The sequence below is a fragment of the Danio rerio genome, chromosome 16, assembly GCF_049306965.1.
Source record: "Danio rerio strain Tuebingen ecotype United States chromosome 16, GRCz12tu, whole genome shotgun sequence".
Lineage (NCBI taxonomy): Eukaryota > Metazoa > Chordata > Actinopteri > Cypriniformes > Danionidae > Danio > Danio rerio.
In genome coordinates, this window is record NC_133191.1 from 31,704,550 (window position 1) to 31,726,799 (window position 22,250).

Here is a 22,250-nt window from a genome sequence, read left to right on the forward strand (position 1 = left end):
TTTCTTAAGTTTTAGAATGAAGAAATATGAGTACAATACTTATTTTTAATACAAATTTGTTATATCATTAGAAAAAATAGTAATATGTTAGGTTTAAATAAATATCATTCATTTAAATAACAAACTGGCCAGCACATTCAATCTTCTTCAGTCACATTGAAGCGACATGCAGCAGAGGATTATGCTTGGTGTTAAAGTCTTCTTCGATGGGTTATTTTCACAATTTATTATGGCATAGCAGTCAAAATGGGACAAATAAGCTCATGTATGGCACAAATTCTGGACCTTGTCAGTGAGGGGTGGGTCTTTCGAACAACCTGAACACGCCTGTCTACGGGCCTGTTCAGATTAATAATTGGCAGACAGTTTTATTCAAAGTGGCTTTCCAAAATTAGGAAGTAATCAAAGCAACAAAAAAAGGTAAATAATTTTATGATTCCCAATCTGATGAAAATTACATACACATACTGGCATACATGTGTTTTAAAAAGAAGAAAAATTGGAATGGAAAAAATAAAATTGTTAGTTTAAGATCAATACATATATAATTTTTTTTTTACAAACACACACACACAAGTGTTGAAACCAAAATCCTTATTATTTATTTGTCTATTTTTAAGAATGTTTGTTATAAAAGGGTCACACAAATTCAAATTATTATTATTACATATATATATATATATATATATATATATATATATATATATATATATATATATATATATATATATATATATATATATATATATATATGTGCTAATATTGCAACAATTTAGTGATTGAAAATGATACATCAGAGCTATACGTTAGTTGCCAAATAAACATAATTGTCAAGACCTCAAAACTTTCTTTAGTTCAAACATTACTAATAAACCATTTAAACATGTTCATACTGTTCAAACCGATTCATTTAAACGCGTATCTTCGCGTTAACCTTTCCTCCTCTCTATTTGCACTCTGACGAGCTGTTAGTGGCAATAATCGGTAGACGGTGCTGTTTTCCGTCGTTTTTATTGAGTGGTTTCGTCGTGAGGATTTGCAGCAGATTCATCCATGATGGCGGAGGACAGCGAGTCCGCGGCCAGCCAGCAGAGCCTGGAGCTGGACGACCAGGACACCTGCGGCATCGATGGAGACAACGAGGAGGAAAATGAGCACATGCAGGGGTGAGCACGAGCCGAAAGACCCGCCGTCCGCCAGTGCGAGGATCACCCGCCGCCGTTTTGCTGCCACAGAGATGTAAACAAACGGTTAGCTTAGCAACCAGGTATCCATGAGGAGAGCTAGTGTATTTTAAACCAGCATACTAATATTATAGCTCGTTAATTATGTAGTGGGAAAACAGCGCTGCAATTAATGCATTAGGGAGACATTCCTGAGATATGCCGATATTTACTTAATGCAGCGTTTAATTTAAACTTGTTAGCTGTAGCTAGCTTGATTTTAATGTTAAAGCATTTATTAAAGCAATCGAATAAGTCATCCAGTCCTTTCTCTGCTCTATTTCGGTAAGTTACATGTGTTAGTCCGCGTTCTTCTGAAGTCGCCAGTGTTGTTGAGAGCAACACAATAGCAGAGGAAAGCATCCGTCAGCTTTCATTAGTGTGTCTTCATTGATTCTGAACAATACAAACACGCTTGATCCTCTTTATGAGCTGAGCGGCAGCATTGCAGAGTCGAGCATCTTTGTCAGCTCGAGGATGATGTGAACAGCTCTCTCTCTGTTGTTGTCAGGCAGACTAACATCCCCCAGGAAACACCATAAAGTTTGACCTGCTTCCATGAATGGACTGTCACTTGGTTTTATGGAAGTCACCCTCCGTGTGTTTGTCATAGCACATCGTTGACGCGTTCGCCTGTCATGCACGTCTCTGAACTGCTTAAACTGTTTTATGTATTGTCAGTAAGGTATATCTGCTTTGTTAAGGAGTCCTGGTGGTGATCTTGGTGCAAAGAAGAAAAAGAAGAAGCAAAAGAGAAAGAAGGAGAAGCCAAGCTCAGGAGGAACCAAGTCTGACTCTGCCTCTGATTCTCAGGAGATAAAGGTTCATTGATCTGGTTTAATGCATAGTATGATGCTGTCAGAAAATAGTTTTCATTTTTTATTTTTAGCAAAGCTGATTTGATCTCTGTTCCTGTCCTAGAACCCTGCCATTCCCATGCAGAAACTGCAGGACATTCAGAGAGCTATGGAGCTCCTGTCCACCTGTCAAGGTCCAGCCAAAAACATAGACGAGGCCACAAAGCACAAGTACCAGTTCTGGGACACTCAACCTGTGCCCAAACTCAGTAAGTCATACATCTCTGCATGCTTTTATTAGTAAATGTATGCAATGTATGTTTCATTATTGCTCAAACAGTGTTGCATTTACCAAGATAATCAACTTATTGTGCATTTAGGAAACATAATCTTACCATAAACATTAGAATGAGTCTAATCACAAGCATAATACTGATTTCTTTATTCATTCTTTCTGCCATGGTTACTGCATGTTGCTCGTAAAAGCTTTTTTTTAGATTTGGACATTATGACCAGCTCAGAATTGACCCTTTGCTAAGCCCCGCCCTCCTTAGTTACTGTTCTTACGCCTGTCAAGCTTTCGTGCCTGGCACGTCTATTACAATGTTATGTATGCACCGGTGTCAGACATTCCCAGGGATATAATTAGTCATTTTTGGCGATCAGGTGAGAAATCTGAGAAAGCCACACAATAAAGAACTGTAGTATGCACTATAGGGGTATATTCACATCATAATAGGCAACCGATTAGAAAATACTTTTAATTAAAATTAAAGCCTAGCCATTTCTCCACTCAAATGAATTTCGGCTTGGACCCGGAAACAGTACTACATACGTCACAAACACGTCACCACTTAACAAGCGGATACTACGGACAATTTAGCTCACCCAATTCTTCTATAGCGCATGTCTTTGGACTTGTGAGGGAAACCGGAGCGCCCGGAGGAAAACCCACACGAACATGCAAACTCCACACAGAAATGCAAACTGCTCGAACCAGTGACCTTCTTGCTGTGAGGCGACAGCGCTACCCACTGCGTCGCCCTAATTTAGAGCTGTGTACAATGCAAATTAATTCTTACGAGAAATGTTCTTAGGAGATTGAGATTACAAAAACATTGTAAAATCCCTGCTGTACATACATAAAGGATCATCACTGAAAGTCTTACAGCTGCTTATGTTTCTTTGCAGATGAGGTGGTGACAACACATGGACCAATTGAGCCTGATAAAGAAAATATCAGACAAGAGCCATATTCCCTCCCACAGGGTTTTATGTGGGACACGCTGGACCTTAGCAATGCTGAAGTGGTACGTACATGCATGAAAGGACTGGCTTTCATTGTGTAAAATGTTTGTACTTTGTATTTGCTATTCATTGTGATTTGTTAAAATTGTAAAGAATTGTGATTGTTTTTCTCTTTTGTCTTGTAGCTAAAGGAATTGTACACTTTGCTGAATGAAAATTATGTTGAGGACGATGACAACATGTTTAGATTTGATTATTCTCCTAATTTTCTAAAATGGTAAGTAATGGTTTGGGCATCATTTTTTGTTTTTAAAGTGGAAATTTTGTCATCGTTACTCACCTTAATGTCATTCCAAACCCAGAACTTTGTTCATCTTTATAAAACAATCAGATATTTATATCAAAATTGAGAGATATTTTGTCCATTAATTGAAAATATGTTTACCCAAAATGTTAATGCTTCAAAATATCAATTAAAAAATCTGATTTTTAGCCAATCATTGAGTTTATATATTTATGTAAATGTGTGTAAATTTATATTTATTTAGTTTTTTTTAAATTAATTTCACTAATATTTTTGTAATATAATAATAATAAAATTAAAATTTACAATAAAGTTTGTAAAGCAATATTTTAGTTGATATAATATATGAGATACTTTATCTAATTTGATTTGCATTACAAACATTAAATAAAGAAAAAATTAAAAAGGTATTGTTTTTTTTATTTTGTATGTTAAGCTTTTAGTTATGATACCGCAGAAATAGCAAAAAATGTCTGCATATTCTGTCCGGCCCTAGTAATGCCTTTTTTTCACAGAGCGATGCAGTATAGTTCAGAACAGGTCACCCTAATCAGGCTTGTCTTTTCACTGTCAACAGTAGCCTTAGCTTGTAGGCCTGATGTACACCTGAAAGTTGTGACTGACACCATTCTCAGTCAAAGAAAAAGCTATATGAACACAAGTTTATTATTTCAAACATAGATACATGGCTAATGCACTCAAATAGAGAGAGGAAGCAGCACAAAAAAATGTTCTCAGATTCTGTCTAGTCATAAGTAATGTGAAAAATGTTTACATGAACAAACCCTTTAATGCAGTACGTTCTTTTCTCAGCAAGTTTAAAATCTGATGATATTGAAATCTTTTGGTCTCTGTCACTGTAAGGGCGTTGCGTCCACCAGGTTGGCTGCCCCATTGGCACTGTGGTGTCAGGGTCTCCTCTAATAAGAAGCTGGTGGGATTCATCAGTGCAATTCCTGCTGACATCCATATCTATGACACGTGAGTATGAGGCCACATTACATCTCTGCCTGCTCCAGATAAGACGTTTAAACTACTTTTATTTGTTGTTGTATTTTGTGAGAGTTGTTCATTGTTCCAGCCCCCCTACTATAGCGCTAATTCTCTTTGCATCCAAAGGTTGAAGAGGATGGTGGAGATTAACTTCTTGTGTGTGCATAAAAAATTGCGCTCAAAGCGTGTTGCTCCTGTGCTAATCCGAGAGATCACGCGGCGGGTCAATTTAGAGGGAATTTTCCAGGCCGTGTATACTGCTGGTGTGGTGCTGCCCAAACCTGTATCCACATGCAGGTAAATAAAAAGGCTCTAAATAATCTATTCTTATTAAAGGTTTTTGTTTGGGATATATGATGGTTATTTGAAGCATTTGAGTGGTTTTGGTGTCTGTATCTTCGCAGATATTGGCATCGCTCTCTAAACCCCAGGAAGCTTGTGGAGGTGAAGTTTTCCCACCTCAGCAGAAACATGACACTACAGCGGACAATGAAGCTCTACAGATTACCTGATGTAAGCCTTTTTATCACTTCAAAACAAGTATCCTGGTCCTGATTCAGAAAGAACACTCTCAAAGGGATGGACCATCCAGGAATAAAATGACATTGGTTGTTCTAATCTCTTATATTTTTTGCTGAGTTTAGAATGACTTGAATATGCAGTAGGTTAGCCTTTTGTTCAAAAATACCTAAGGCTGCATTTGCACTACAAAGATAACAAAATATGTACAAATTCTTCCCTTGTGTTTTAATTTTTTCCCTAAAATGATTTGTTTTTGCACATCCGTGAAAATGACACAAAATACATTAAAATACGCATGTCAGGCTATTAGTGCTGTCACCTTATTAGTATTAGTATTTATTAATATTAATAAAATTGTCCATTTAGAATTTGCACATGATGAACAGTAATGGGAAAAACAACGCTATAAACGACATTACTAATGGTTTATACTAATAACTAACAGTACTAATTACTGTTTACTCAATTACAGTGTCGTTTTTGTCAATAAAATACGCGTTAATGTTACTATAATTAAGAACATTAAAGTGGTTTTCATGCGAGAAGCAACTCTCTCAGCCAGCCATTGGACCACCCTTTCTGGGGTGTGTGTGTGTGCGTGCGTGCGTGTGCGCGCGCGCTTAGAGCTGGGGCAGTACACATAATAACCAACCAGTGATGATGACTGGTGTGTCTGTGAATGTGTCGAAACTGAACGTTATGATTGGCTTAGATAGAGTACACAAAATTAGTGATAACGTGAGCTCTGCAATCAATGGAGGAGACGAAGCCACGACATCAAAACAACTAAAACAGGATTAAACAAAAATATCTTATATCTATAAATTCTAAATCATACATTGTTTTATTGTGCAACTATAGTTATGATAATATTTATAATGGTATGTTAAATTTGATGGTTATCTCTCACATTGTCCCACAACATCATTAAAACAGAGTAGATTAGTGTACAATGTTTTATATTTATTTTAAACTCATTTGACAATTTTTTTTTTTTTTAAGTAACGCAGTAGTTACTTTACCTGGTAATTAGTTACTATTATAATTATGTAACTCTGTTACTAATTCAGTTACTATTTGTGAGAAGCAACTAGTAACTATAACTAATTACTATTTTAAAGGAACGTGCCCATCACTGATGATGAACAGATGAATGTGTATATGATGTGTACATGATGCGTCCTCGCTGTTGGTGGTAATTTTAATGAAGTAAACCCACACTATGCTGAAGAAGTTTAGGGAACTCTTGGCATGTACTCCGCTGTATTGTGTAACTTTGTTCATGCTTGCCTTTGAGATCGGCATATGCTGTACATGTCTACATACCTAACACATACTACATGCATGATGTCGGCACAGCATATCAGCCGCTAGTTTACTATTAGGGAGAAATGTTGTAAAACTTCACCTCTGCCTATCTCTCGCTCTCTCACTTTGGACATTTGACCCGCTGGCCAGTTTGTAAGGTAACTTTTCCCCTCTTCTTAGCTGTTAAAGCTGTGGATCCAGACATGAGCATGCCTAATGTGCAAGTTTTCTCCACTGTGTCTTATTACCTGTGAAAAATCACGTATTTTCCCCACAATGGGTGAACAGCGCTTATATTTCTAAAGCCCTTTCCATTGAGGACAATAACCAATCATAGCCGTGTAAGACCCGCCTGTCAGCGCTCAAAAAGCAGGCGGGATAATATTGACATGAGTTTATTAGCTGTAAATGCTCGTGCTGTCTTCTGTGCATGAGTTTTGTTTGATACATCCAGAAAGAGTGTTTTCTTTGAGCAGGTCAAATTGAGGGCACAGTTCGTATATCTGACTGCTGTATTAAAGGACAAAATTGTATTACAAAAAACCCTTTAACTGTCACACCAAGACAAAAGCAATAGAATTTTTTTGATTGCATTTCTTAACTCCTAATGTCGCTAGTTAACACAATAAGTGCATTTTTATTCAACACATCACATTATTTCTAAAATATCAGCCTCTACCAAATGGTTAAGATGTTGGTTTATGGTAAATGTACCAGAATTAATAAATATACTACAGAAAATATGAACTGTAAGACCAATTTAATTAAAAACATAATAAAAATAAATAAAAATTCATACTAAATCATAGCCATAAGCCATACAATATTTCAGATTTTCATTTAACACAGTAATATGCACGTTTTCCTGTTTTTTTTTTTTTTTAAATAAAATCTAAATCAAGTGAATGAGTGAAGCAGGATTTAGTTTGCTTGTTTAGTTTAGTTTCACGAGTGCTTCCAGAAGACAGAACTCCTGTTTATTGTGGTATTAACCAATCAAACTTCAAAACTCCCAAAGTGTGAGTGTGTCTTTGTGTGTGTGTGAGTGAGAGCAAATAATGTGTGCGTAAGAGAGAACAAAAGTGTGTGCGTCTGTGTGTGTGTGTGTGTGTAAGAGAGAGAGAGAGTGTAAAAACAATTGCAACCTATGTAATGTCCCCACAATTCACAAAAATGTGTGTGAGAGAGAGATAGAGAGAGAACTGTGTGTGTGAGAGTGTATGAATGTGTGAGAGTGGGGAGAGAGTGTACATTTAGGTGTGTGCAGGGCAGTGTGTGTGTGTGTGTGTGTGTGTGTGTGTGTGTGTGTGTGTGTGTGTGTGTGTGAGAGAGAGAGAGAGAGAGAGTGTATGTATGTGAGTGAACATGCTGAATTATCTCATCAGTGAAGGCATTTTCTGGTAAAAGGGCCTGACGATGTGAGTTCCTGTACCATTGAAACTATTTACAGAGGAAAACTGTATCATAAACCATGTTTCTTTTCGTTCTGCTAAATCAAGTACCCCAAAAAAGATATTTAAAATAAACAAAATAATTAGTGTAATAATAACTACATTACACAATACTTGTACTTTTACTTTCAGTACTTGAGTAGTAAATTTTGAAATAAACTACTTGCAATACTTAAGTACAAAAAATGTTGAATACTTTTGTACTTCCACTTAAGTATGGTGCTTAAAGAGCACTTCTACTTCTACTCAAGTCAATTTTTGATAAAGCACTTGTACTTTTACTTAAGTATGGGTCTCTAGTACTTTATACATCTCTGGTTTTCAGTCCCCAACACGCTGCTGTCATGTAAATAAATTGGCAAAATGCTTAAATGTTACCAGTTTAATCACACTGAACTGAGCTAAACTGAACTGAACTGAACTTAAACACTAAAACCTGAACCACACTGTTTCAGTTACTGAACCACACTGTTCCAGTTACTATGACCATTTATGTGAAGCTGCTTTGACACAATCTACATTGTAAAAGCGCTATACAAATAAAGCTGAATTGAATTGAATTGAATTAGAGCTGAAAAATGTTGTTGGGTAAATTTATTTATCATGCAAGTACATATTGACTCTACCTCCAAACAGTGTTTTGTTTTTATTCTAAACCCAAGTTTTTTATAATAATAAGGGTGTTCAATTCTGTTTTTTTTTTTTCCCCTAAGTCGACTCCAATTCTCGACTCCTAATTTTGGAGTCGGTGGAATCGCCTCTGTAGTTGACTCCATTTACATTCACTTACAGTAGCGTAAGGATTAAACATGCTGTATAATATCACGCTTTATACAATACTGCTGTGTCAGTCACAGCTTTACATTGTGCAGTTCTCTTCTGGTCAGACAAAAGCAGCAGTTTAAATCATCTGCAATCAAAATAAAATATCATCCTATACTTTTTACAGCATATTTTAATTGTCTAGTTTAAATAATTTTAGATTGAAATCTTGGAGACAGAAAGTTAAAACATCAATTTATTATCTAAATATTTAATAAAAAGATGTGTAGCAGTTCAAGTATAAAAAAACATACCAGTTGAGCCCAAACAACGTTTAAATAAAAATAAAAATAGCCAGTACTGTATATATTTTTAATATAAATGTTTGATACTTGAATACTGAGTACCGAGTGATAATCTGGAGTAGCGGATGGTCTGCGGTTGTTAATTTCTCTATTTTTTTTTAAAGGCAACAGATGGTACAACCATTCAATAAACAAAACAGCTAGATTTTCAATTTGATTTATGACCAATTAAATATTAACCCCCTTGCACGAAATGTTTGCCTTAAATAATTCATAACAAACCTAAAATAATAAATAAAAGCAGTGTGATAGACTGTGCCTCAAATTATATCGCTCTCGCTCTCATATATGCAATTTTTTTTCTTTTTCTTTTTTCAAACCAAATTGGAAAAAGGTGTGTTTTGTAGGAATTTGAAAGTGAAAGCAAGATTCATCCCGCTAGAGTACTCGTGGTCACGAAATTCTAAAGCGAAAAACCTCAAAGCGGGCACCCATCGTGCTTGAGAATGAGCATTACTGTAGCAGCATATATTGCCGTCATTCAGGAAGGTTGAAAAAAGATCAACTCTGGGAGTCCATTCCAGTTCTGGAGTCCATTGCGGTACTAGGCCCATTGAGAGTTGAGGAATTGACTCTTTTGGAGTCGACTCCCCATCCCTATTTAATAATATATTTTGACTTATTTAGATCTGTCAGGTTGATTCTTGCTGTGGATATTTGTCCATTAACTGAAACACACACACCTCTAGCTACAATGCTCCTTTACAAGAACAATGCAATTTGATTCATGATCCTATGCCATAAGATACATACTGCGGCATACACTAAAATAAACTTCTTCTTGTGTATTTTTCTTTAGAGCACTCGTACCCCTGGTTTGCGGACGATGGGAGACAGGGATGTGAAGCAAGTGACAGCACTGCTGCAGAAACACCTGAGCCAGTTCCACCTGCGGCCTGTGATGGGGGAAGAAGAGGTGAAGCACTGGTTTCTGCCTCAGGAGAACATCATTGACACTTTCGTAGTGGAGGTACAGCCTGGTGCATTCATCCCTACATGCAGTTCAGTTTAGTAGCTTGCTCATATTCTTCTACTCACTGACACATTCTGCTTCCTTCAAAGGGTTCTGGCGGGATGCTAACGGACTTCATCAGTTTCTACACCTTGCCATCCACAGTGATGCATCATCCACTGCACAAAAGCCTGAAGGCCGCTTATTCCTTTTACAATGTCCATACAGAGACGCCGCTCATAGACCTGATGAATGATGCTCTCATCTTAGCCAAACTGGTATGATCATAACACAACAAAACATGTCAGATCAGTGCATCTAGAAGTACATTTAGCTTTTCATTCGTATACTAGGGTATGAATGCATTAAAATTGACAGCATAGCATAATTTATCAGCATAGTAAACACATAAGCTACATGTCCACTATTGGGCTAAATGATTCTGTTTTCTAAACTGTTCCATTCTGTGTTCATCTGGGTCAGTCATCATGGATAAGGCTTTATTTTCCACTGTGGTGCTGATAATAGAGCTCTTTGGAATGTAATACAAATGTGTCAATCGTTGCCTTGGTAACACAAGTGTATTACATGATGCTTTTTCTGATATTTACTTTCTTAAATAACAAACAAAACAAAAAAATAAGTAGCTAGCTAGCTCACTTCTGCTGAATATGGAGACGCTTACAGTCAAGAAACAGAGAGGTGATGTCACGCGCTCTTTCAGCATGGCTCGGCATGGTTGTCTATAGCGGGTTGCACATGGACTTTACTTAGTTGTCTGTAGGTTGTTAACCAATGCAAACAGATGCCAAATGGTGGTGCTGATGCACATACGCGTTAACAATTCTAAAAAAGATATCACAATGTGTTGTAGCATGTCTGGTGTTTGACCCCCTTAACTCCCTCAAGGGTTTTAATAGTGCTGCACCATAACAGGCACACATGTAAATAAAACTGGAACCTTCCTGGCTGTTTTTAGCACCGTGTAGCATGATGGTGGAAAAGTGGCTACACTGCATGCCTGGTTATAAAAATTGGACTTGAAATGTGTGTACAGTGTCTACACAGCTCCTATAAGAGCTTTGAATTGTATTTGCATGACTTTGTCCACAAAGTGTCATCACTGAACAAGTCCAAAATTTAATGACACATGAACAACAAACTGCTGCTGAAGAATGCAAAAGCAATAGATGGCCATGTTGTGTGAGAGTATTAAAAGATCTCTCATTTAAAAGAGTGCAGACATATTCTTGTGTTTGTGCACACCGTCACATAGTGTACTTTGAAGGGTAACGTGTAAGCTAACTTATGCCTAAAAAAATCAATATACTGTACATTGGACTTAACAGAGTAATTGTTTTAACAGTCATTCGATTGTGTTCTTGATGGATGATTTCTAATGTTTTTTGTAAAGTTGTCTTCATGTCCACCTTTCCCTAACATGAATGTGCAAGACTTCTAATGTATTAGTTGTTATAGGTAATTCACCAGAAGCATAATTAAGCTATTTCAACCTTCAAAAAGCAATTAATTATAAGTAATGAAAATAATAATATGTTGTTAATAATTAATGTAATTGCAATTTGCAGTATCAAGCAGCATAGCAGAGTATTTTCAGACAGGCCAATATGCATAAAGATACCAGAAGCATCATACACATTCATGTTTATATTTGACCGAGCCTGTTCTAATTCCTGTTTCCACTTTTTTGTGTGCTGTTTTGGGACGACAGAAAGGTTTTGATGTTTTTAATGCGCTGGATCTAATGGACAATAAGAATTTCTTGGAAAAGCTCAAGTTTGGAATTGGCGATGGTAACCTGCAGTATTACCTGTACAACTGGAAATGCCCTCCCATGGACCCAGAGAAAGTAAGATTCTTTAGGTTTTTAGTTTATTTTTTTAAATGCTAGCTTTGATACTTAACCCTCTTTATACAGGTATGACTGGTTTAGTCCCGTCATGAATTAATGAAAGTGGAACTAAAATCACCAGTAGCATCTGTCTTAGAATATTTGTACATATCAGTCGATTCATAGAAGCAAATGTTTTTAAAAATAGACAATATTGGGTCTAAACTAAGTGTCTAAAAGTCAATGACATCTTGTTTGCTGAACTATTGTATTAAATTAATTTGCTTACATTATGAAACTTAGGAGAAAAAGGCAATTACGGGTTGATTTTTTTTGCTTTAGGAACTTGAATTGTAGTCCTTTTAACTGATTTACTATGCTTTATCTAAAACCTTTTTGATGTGAATAACAATGTCAGCTTTCTGATAGTTCACATAATTAGACATTATCATAAAAGATAAACATCACAGCAGTATTGCTTATGACAACAAAAACATTCTTGTACTTTTTGTTTCATTGATATGCTGTAATGTTTAATCAACATCAAAAACCAGTAACATTTTATAACATTTCCTCTAAATGTACAGTTGTTTACATTAGTAAACAAGTAATTGTTTTAATAGGATTTTGCTCTGTTCAAATATACACAGGTCACTTTATTAGGTACACCTTACTTGTACCGGGCTAGATCATTTTTGCCTTAGGAACTGCCTTAATTCTTTGTAGAGTGGATTCAACAAGGTACTGGAAATATTCGTCTTGGTCCATAATGACATATTAGCATCGCGCAGTTACTGCAGGTTTGTCGGCTGCACATCCATGATGTGAATCTCCTGTTCCACCACATCCCAAAGGTGCTCTATTGGATTAAGTTCTGGTGACTGTGGAGGCCATTTTAGTACTGTCAACTCATTGTCAGGTTCAAGAAACCAGTCTGAGACAAGTCGCGCTTTATGACATAATGCCTTATATTGCTAAAAGTAGCCATTAGAAGCTGGGTACACTGGTCGTATAGGGATGGACAGGGCACCAACAATACTCAGGTAGTCTGTGGCATTGACACAATGCTCAATTGGTACTAACAGGCCCAAAGTGTGCCAAGAAAATATCCCCCACACCATCACATCATCACCACCAGCCTGAACCGTTGATACAAGGCAGGAGGGATCTATGCTTTCATGTTGTTGACGCCAAATTCTGACCCTGTCATCTGAATATCTCAGCAGAAATCGAGACACCTCAGACCAGGCAATGTTTTTTCAATCTGCAATTTCTTCATTCTCCTCTCACCTCTGACATCAACAAGGCATTTGCGCCCACAGAATTGCAGCTCACTGGATGTTTTCTCTTCTTTGGACCATTCTCTTTAAACCCTAGAGATGGTTGTGCGTGAAAATCCCAGGAGATCAGCAGTTTCTAAAATACTTAGACCAGCCCTTTCTTCCCTATTCTGATGCTCAGTTTAAACTGCAGCAGATCGTCTTGACCATGTCTATATGCCTAAATGCATCAAGTTGCTGCCATGTGATTGGCTCATAAGAAATTTGCGTTACAAGAGCAATTGGACAGGTGTACCTAATAAAGTGGCCAGTGAGTAGGTTATGCCATACAAATGCCATACAAAATCAGTATCATAGGAGTGTGTTTTAACTCTCTTCTCCATGCTCCGCAGGTTGGCCTTGTTTTACAGTAACTGGCTGCTGCTTGTTGGATGCCGACTGATTTCAGAGGTCCACCTTGAATTCTCAGACTTGGACGTAATCGATATAAAGAGGAAAAACTGACATCCATTCAAAGTGAATGAGTTCTGTTGTGCAGCTCTCTTAGGTCTTGTTCCAGTTCCTGAGGGCTTTCCCTCCTTTCTCTTTGTCTTTGACTCTCTTTCTGAGAATGTGAGAAACATTTATCAAGGTCAAACACATCTACAAGCTGCACATACATACACACACATGCAGATACACACACATACACAACCGTAGTGTTTATTTTCCTCAACATGCAATCTGTCTCCTCTCTCAGAACATGTTTATTCCCATGGTTTTTGTCTTTTTGTTCATTTGTTTTGTACTATGAAGGAGTGTTGATACATTTGTGTGAATTAGCAAGCTGTACATTTAATGCCAGATATTTATTACGTATTGTGAGGTTTACAACGGAACAGGAACATGGGTCGAAATCCAAAGTCTTTTGTATGGAGCTGCCTTTGAATTCATACAGCATTCTGAGTTTCTGTCTGTTTGCGGAGCGAGTAAATGGTTACACGTGTGGAGGAATGTATTGCGTTTTGAAGCACAACATCAACTTGTTTATAAAAGGGCCGGACTGCTCTGAGGTGCATTTGTAAGAATATGATGTTTTGTTTTAGGGTTTGTGTGTCCAAAAGAAACATTTCGAATTTTGAATGTGAATTCATTTCCATTTCTTTTTTCATGAAGGCATGATTGTTAGCTTCTTTTCCCCCACTCGTTTCTGTTCTTTACCATCTAGTGTTTCTAAATCATCATTTTAGCTAAACAATTCTGATATTTAGAATTGTGCTTAAGTTACTTGTTACATTTTATTCTCCACTTTCTTTGCTCTCTCAGTATTTGCAGTGAACCATAACCTCATTTGACTGGTGCGTTTTCTCGATCAGGTCCTGATCGTTTTGCTATTTTTAAGCACAAGAAGAGCTGAACAATCATATGTGCGTTTTCATTTTGATATAAGCGTTTCTCCTAATGCTTTTGGTGATGCGGTCAGGAAAGCTTGCTTGCTGTTTCAGTTACAATCACTGATGAAGCTTAATGAACGTTAATGTGAACGTTATTCTTCAGCAGAAGCTGGTTTTGCTTTCATGGTTTGCTTTAATGTTTCTGAATCTACAATTTGCTTTTAAATAAGCGCACGTCCAGTCAGGCTTCAAAAGAAAGGTACTCCTCTCAAAGTCGCACATTTCAGTCAGTGGTTTCGTTCAATAACGTCATCAAGGGCACTTTTTTGCGAATGTCAGTTTGCATATGTTTTTTCTAAGGCTTGCTGAATGAACTGAGCATGAATCCTTTTCCCCCCTCGAGCTGTATGGTTTTTTGAATTTATGGGTTATGGTGAGAACACCTAAAGTACTTGCCTTATTTCAGAGAGGTTGTTTTTTTTTAAACGTTTAACTTGTGTAGTTTTAAACGATCAGCTTTCTCTTTCTGAAGACAGTATTTTTATTGAACTCCATTGCAGGATGGAACTGATGGGAACAAGTACCAGCACCATGTCAAACAAGACAGTCCACCCGAATATCTAATTGTCAAAAATAATATACATCAAGGTATACCAGCATGGATATTTGACTGAATAAAAGCATCCAAAATGTAAAACGCTACTCAGTTGGGGCTTTTTATTTTTCATAACCATCACATATACTTAATAAAAATGTGTGTCCAAGCCAAGTATTTAGTAGCCTAAGCAAATATTGAAGTTAAGAAAAAGGCCTTTCTTTTTTTTTTTTTTTTTTGAGATTCTGAAGAATTATCTTAACAAGGGTGTCAAAACTCGGTCCTGGAGGGTTGGTGTCCTGCATACTTCATTTCCAACCCCAGTTAAACATACCTGAACCAGCTTATCAAGTGGTTTAGGTATACTAGAAACTTTCAGGCAGGTGTGTGGAAGTTGGGAGCTAAACTATGCGGGACACCAGCCCAGAGTTTGGACAGCCCTGTCTTAAAAAATGAAAGAAGTTTAATGTTAAGTGAACCTATAATGGTTCACTCAACATTAACATTAAACTTCTTTCCCCCTTCAGTGGTTTATGAATTTAACGACTCTGGTGGTAAGAATACCCAAAGTATCTGCCAAATTTCAAAAAAGGTGTCTTTACAAATGCCAAAATTGTGTAGTTTTAAATGATCAGCTTTCTTAAAGACCATCAAATATGACAGTCCACCAATCACAATGTAAAATACACTCACAAAATCATCACAAACTATTGAAAATATAAATATAATAAACGTGTTTACACATTCTTCATTCATAGAATGCAGGTTAAACAACTTTTTTCTGTTTTTTCAGTTTGGGTTTCCTAATTTTCGTTGGATTCGGAATGATTTTCTTTACTTTTAGAGGCTGGAGAACCAAAGGAGATGCATCACTCGACAGCTCTTCTAGTTTCCTCTTCTGTCCGATTTCTGTGCGCTTTTCTTTGGTTGTTGGTGTTGAGTCTGTCTGAATCCACGCCACGGGGAGCTGTGGGACCATCGGTGTGATGGCGCGGACCGTATTCTCGAACTCCTCGGACCCGCGTCTGAAGCCCAGTGCCAGGACGCACTTGAGGCCGAGCAGCTCCGACAGGCTTCCACTCAAACCGGGTACCTGGCAGGCGGGCACCGACCTGGTTTTACTCAGCGGGATTAAATGGCTCGTCATGTGAGCTGGGGTGACCGAGTTACACACGAGCACCAAACTCAGCTCGTTCCTTTCTAGGCCCTTGGTGACCTCGTTGATGCCGATGGCGAGCTGTTTCCTCAGGGCCAGATTGGTCCAGCCCGGCTCGGGGGTTTGCACGCTCTCTGCGGGTTCAGAAGCTGGGTTTTGCTCTTCGGTGGGTTTTGATGCCTTTTTTCTGGACCTCCTTCTGCTTCCCCAATCGCGAAACCGGCTGACACGCTCTTTCCGAAGCCCGGTGGCGGATAATTTTTCTTTCAGAGTGTCAAGTATTAAATGTTTGTGTTGTTTTTGTAAGAGGTCACTCCAGCCAATGTTGTACGGGTTATTCAGGGATGTTTTGACTGGTATCGGCTTCTTTTTTTCTTTCTTCGTTGCTCCTTTCGCTGGGGTCGACATTATTGCTGGAAAGCTTGAAATGTTCAAAAACTAGCATTACAAATCACGTTAAACTCAACGAGGCATGTAGCCTATAAACAACTTAGTATTCATAACAACCAAGAAGACACAGCAAAAATGATATACAAACCTAATTAACTAGCCAGAAATGAAGATTTCCTCAGCTCAACATCTACAGCGTGTACTAAGTTGTGTGTGCAGACATGTTGTTATTGAAGGTCTTCTTCTGTGGTTAATAGTTCAGGGTTTGTAATGCACACACTGCCATCTAGTGAATGTTTCCGAAAGAGCTTTTCGGTTGTAATTTGTCATAAACGTAAACAGTCAGGCCAGACCATTTATAAATCTTATAAACACCTTGATTTTTTTGGCCAAATTTCATATTTATAAGAGCAAGTTTTGTAAGTGTAAACCTTTTTTTCCTAAATTCAAAATTGAAATGAAAATGTATTTTGAGTGTATTGCGGGATCAACAAACTTAAAAGCAATACGAACAGACTTTGATGAAGGACTTTTAACTTATCTTGGACTAAATGACTGAAAACCCCTGGATTGTTGTTGTTTTATTGATGACATTTGTTGTTAATGTTTTTCAAGCCTTCAATTTAAAAATCGTATAAACGTAACAGCTCATAGATAGCATGAAATCAGTGACTAATAATAATATTAGTGAGGATTAATAAATATTAATATTGATAGTGATTGCTTTGTTTTAAACTGATGAGCACTTAATTAAGAGATAAATGTATTGTTTGGACTAAATTGAAAATAATAAGCTAGTAAAAAAAGGCAGTAAAGAGTATATGATCTGTATACCTTTTTATCATTATGAGTCAAAGGCAAGATGTTTCATTTTGGTATCTGCATCATTTAGTTTGCAAAAAAAAAAATGCAAATAAAGTGACTACATGGTAATGCTACGAAACAACTTTGAAAATAAATGTTGAAATGTAGTTTAATTTTCTGTTGTAATCTAGGATAATGTTTATAACTATGAAAAATTAAACAGCATTATTCTAGTCTGTTAAAACAAATAATATCATATTTTATTGAAGATTACATGTTTTTATTCCTTTATGGAATTTCGTTTTTCCTTTTTAGAGGTTTGAAGGATTATGGGTAAATCTAGACATTTAAAAATGCACTTAATGATCCACAATTAGCCACAATCAGACTTTAATGTCATCATATAATTGTAACAATATTTGTTTTATTACATATATATATATATATATATATATATATATATATATATATATATATATATATATATATATATATATATATATATATATATATATATATATATATATATAAAACTATTGTTAGACTTAAAATGTCATTGAATAATTGTGACAAGATTTGTTTTTACAGGAGGTTACACCATCTGAATGACATTTTAGTATCTCCTCTAAACCTAAATAATAAGGTCATAAAGCAAAGAATATATGATCTCTCTTTTTATGATTATGGGTCAAAGGCAGGACATCCCATTTTGATATCAGCATCATATTAAATTCACAAAACAGAATGCAAATAAAGTTTTAAAATCAACTTGTTTTAAAATCAATGTTGAAATACGGGAAAATGTTCTATTCTCATTTGGGATAATGGATATTATTATGAAAAATGAAACAGCATACTTACTCTGGACTGTAATTATATAAAAGAATGAGTGATCATAAAATTATTTTTAAAAATGTAAGATTACAATTTTGCTATTCCTCTATTTCCAAGAGGTTTGAAGAATAATAGTAAATATAACCATTTAAAAATCAAATGAATTGTAATTGATAAGACAATTAATGTCATAAAATAATTGTAACAACATTTTTTTATAATAAATAGACTGTCTGAATAACATTTTAGTGTCTCCTGTAAATCATGGTAAAAATAATGAGCCGTTGTTTTTTTCTAGGGATTTTTTTAACAGCATTGGTGTATATTTGAGTTTTTTAAATTGTATTTTTTTTTATCTAAAATTGAAGTATTTAATTCAGAAACAAATGTTCTAATTGGAAAATTATAACTTCATAAAGTAATGCATGATCTACCTTTTATGATTATGAGTCATAGGCAATACAAATAAAGTGACTGTTTTGTAAATCATGCCACAAAAACGTGAAAATAAATGTTGAGTGTAATTTTTTTCTATACTGTTCCTAAATATATACATATAGTGATCATATTAAATGAATAAGTGATCATATTAAATGTTATTATATTTTAATTTATTTGAAATTAGACTTTCAAAATTATTTTATACCTAGAGAGGTAAAATATAAAAATATATAGCTATAAAAATGAAACAGTCAATATTATTTAGTCCAATTCATGTTTATTTATATAGCACTTTTGCTGTTACATTTTTGAGGCTAATTTGTAATCAAATAATTCCTCTCCTAATTTTGCCTGACACGATTTTACTATAGTTATTTTCACAGTTGCTTTTACTCAGAATAATATTTAAATATATTCTAATTCGAATCCATTTGAATGCATAATTTTATTTGTCATGTTACGCAAACCTGCTGTTCGTGCAAGCGAATGAGTAATAAATGCGTTCACCCTAAAAATGATGAACAATCTGCGGGTCTCACCATCGGATGTTCCATCAGCCAATCAGCGCTCAGCTCCTCTCTCCCACAGCGGTGTCACCGTAAACTCGATTCATCAGTGCATCTACGCTACGCTCAAGCCGACATCACAGCCGCTCAACACTCGCCTAAGAAAATGACTTTAAAGGTACATAACTGCTCTTTCCTATAATATCACATCCATTGCACATATTGAGATACGAATCATGAATCCAAACTATTTGGATATTCTTTAAAGTCCAACCGCTGGATAAATATAAGTAGGATTTTAAAGATGACGCGGTGTATTATTATAATGCTGTATCATATTCTGCTGCATATGCACAAGGCTATGCTATATTTATATGAATACGCTTTTAGCATTTGTATTGCACACGTAGATTTTTTATCTGCAGCTTCTGGATGTGCACTCGTCAGTGAGTTACGTCATTCGTCGCTCATCTTTGCTTTAGTATGAAGTTGCGCTATGCGTATCTTATACACAAATTGTTCGTTTTGTATTAGAGTCTTGTGGAGTTGGCCCTCAACATGGCAACCCATAGCTTGTAGGTTTATAATGGTACAAAGGGCACAATGTTGGCAACATGCAACTATTAGTTCATTGTGGCAATAAAACAAAAGGCTTCATACAGTGCGCGAATAATACACGATGCAAAGTGATTAAGGAAGTGCTTAGTGGGGCAAAATGGGTCAGACCTACCAAGCTTTTTGCAGTTGTTACCAGCAGATAAGCATTATGAGAATTAACGCTGAAGTCATGATGTTTGTGGCTACAGGCAGAATTCGATCAATATGCAGAGGATGTGAAGAAAGTCAAGACCAGACCTACAGACCAGGAGCTGCTGGATTTGTACGGCCTCTACAAACAAGCTGTTGTTGGGGATATTAATATTGGTAGGAACCGATTAATTTGATTTGTTTGGTTTTGTTTTTAAATCCATATTATATAAATCCAAATATTTTAAATTAAACCATCAGTTGCAGATAAACTGAGAATTTTTAAGAGGTCTCATATTTTGCTGTTGTTCCATTTCTACACACACACACACACACACACACACACACACACACACACACACACACACACAGAAAACTATATTTATGTAGTAGTTTATCTCCAATAATTATTTATTTACTCCATTTATAAGTTTATTGTTATGAAAAATACACAAGAATATTATTTTAAAATATTGTAAAAAAACATATACAACAATGTTGTACTTTTGTTGTACAACAAAGTACAATAAATAATAATAATAATTTATGTCAATGTGTAAGTGGGTTTCCAGTTGCAAATTATTGATTATTTTTAATTATTTTATTAATTTAATTATAAATTTTGTTTAATTTAGTTTCCAAATCATTTCTAATGTGCACATTTATAAAGTTGAACATAAAATGTCTTTGATTTTTTTATTTATTTATTTATTTATTTTTCAGGACCATTTAACCTGTTCAATGCATGATTTTTGTGTGTTTATGTAGTAAATGTTCCTGCATTCTGATAAGCAAAGGAATTAATAAAGAAAACATTTTAAGTCATAGATGTGACAGGACAGCACCAGCGTCATCTTCCTGAGCTTGACATTTGAATCTAATAATATGATGTCTTTCTTCACTTTTCATTGCTTTAAAACTTGTTTTAACACATTTAATCAGTTTTTTATCTGTTTTAAATCTGTTTTATTTTTTGTTGTTTTTATTTTCTTGTTTCTTTTGTCCTTGTTTATGTAAAGCACTTTAAATTACCATTGTGTATTAAATGTGATATAACCTTGCCTTGCCAATAATTCTGAATGTGTATGTTCTGCTTTGTGTAGATAAACCTGGGATGATCGATTTGAAAGGGAAAGCCAAATGGGATGCATGGGATTCAAGGAAAGGTAATGAATAAACACTGTTAAAAATATTTATTATTATATAATATCTGTTATAATAGCAGATGTATAACCATTTATTTGAACAGAAATTGTCCCTAACCTGATTATGTGGGTTATGTGGGTTATGTGTTTTCTGCTTTTACACACTTCTGAATTGCACAGAATTAACAGTATTTCCTTTGCAGTCTCCTCAGTAATCAAATCTCGACTTTATTATTTGAACTGAGATTTGCACTCAGCTATAAATAGACTATCTGAGAGTATTCCTTCTAATGTTTCTGATGACTGCTTGATTCATGACCTCTTTCTCCATCAGGTATGTCAACTGAAGATGCCATGAAAGCCTACATTACACTGGCCAAGCAAGCCATCGAAAAGTATGGAAAGTGATGGGGGCAAAATCAAACTAACATCTGCAAATTTAGATGTAAAGAGTATATAGATGTAAACATTCACCATGAAAACAACACGACGGGGTCACACTTTACAATAATGTTAATTAATGCATTTACTAACATGAACAAACAATGAACAATACATTTACTACTGTATTTGTTCATGCTAGTTAACGTTATTTAATGATAATACAGTAGTTCATTGTTAGTTAATGTTAACTCATGGTGCATTAACTAATGTTAACAAGCATGGACTTGGATGTTAATAATGCATTAATAAATGTTCAGTTATGATTAATATATATCATGTTCATGTGTTTTTCATGATTAGTTCATGTTAGTAAACGCATAATGAACCTTATTGTAAAGTGTTACCCACGACCGAAACTTTATATAGGCTTAATGTAATATAGATGAACAAATGACAAGATAATAATCTTGGTTTTGTAGTTCTACTTCCTGATTATATGTCAGGTGAGTCCTCAAGATGGAAGCCTGTAATCTTGCTTTTTTTATATTTAAAAAAATGAGTCACTGAATAAAGCTCAAATATCACTTTAAGGTTGTCTCCTTTGTTTAATTTTTGTGAAGTTTTGCTGCACTGCTTCATTAGTATTACTGGTCTGAGTGGTCAGTAATTGTGGGCTTGTACACAAAGCTGTTCTTTGTCCTCTGAGAGCTCACTGAAGCGTAGTCAACACTACAGCCCTCTGGGTCAGAGCATGCAGAAGCAGAGACGTGGAGGTCCTGCCAACACACTGCCGTACAGGGTTGCCAAATCAGGCGAAA

The 22,250-nt window shown here is 35.7% G+C and overlaps 3 protein-coding genes across 4 annotated transcripts; 2 read left to right on the forward strand and 1 right to left on the reverse strand.

Annotated features, from left to right (window-relative positions):
* Positions 1-989: 989 nt before the first annotated feature.
* nmt2 (N-myristoyltransferase 2) lies at positions 990-15,132 on the forward strand. Of its 2 annotated transcripts, none has more exons than NM_001199754.1 (12): positions 990-1,166; positions 1,928-2,045; positions 2,145-2,289; positions 3,212-3,330; positions 3,454-3,545; positions 4,437-4,553; positions 4,692-4,862; positions 4,970-5,078; positions 9,773-9,943; positions 10,036-10,203; positions 11,658-11,795; positions 13,450-15,132. In NM_001199754.1, exons 1-12 carry the CDS (start codon positions 1,054-1,056, stop codon positions 13,468-13,470), a joined length of 1,482 nt encoding a protein of 493 aa, NP_001186683.1. In that variant the 5' UTR covers positions 990-1,053; the 3' UTR covers positions 13,471-15,132. The 2 variants fall into 2 exon arrangements, with proteins under 2 accessions (NP_001186683.1, XP_073781135.1); XM_073925034.1 differs by having other exon boundaries at positions 1,145-1,508; positions 13,450-15,127.
* rpp38 (ribonuclease P/MRP 38 subunit) lies at positions 15,133-16,826 on the reverse strand. Its single transcript, NM_001002525.2, has 2 exons — positions 16,720-16,826; positions 15,133-16,602 (listed from the first exon to the last, which is right to left on the reverse strand). Exon 2 carries the CDS (start codon positions 16,587-16,589, stop codon positions 15,792-15,794), a length of 798 nt encoding a protein of 265 aa, NP_001002525.2. The 5' UTR covers positions 16,590-16,602; positions 16,720-16,826; the 3' UTR covers positions 15,133-15,791.
* A 2,422-nt stretch (positions 16,827-19,248) lies between these two features.
* Positions 19,249-22,022, forward strand: acbd7 (acyl-CoA binding domain containing 7). The gene is made up of 4 exons (NM_001128768.2): positions 19,249-19,334; positions 19,963-20,080; positions 21,007-21,069; positions 21,383-22,022. Exons 1-4 carry the CDS (start codon positions 19,323-19,325, stop codon positions 21,454-21,456), a joined length of 267 nt encoding a protein of 88 aa, NP_001122240.1. The 5' UTR covers positions 19,249-19,322; the 3' UTR covers positions 21,457-22,022.
* The last annotated feature ends 228 nt before the right edge of the window (positions 22,023-22,250 follow it).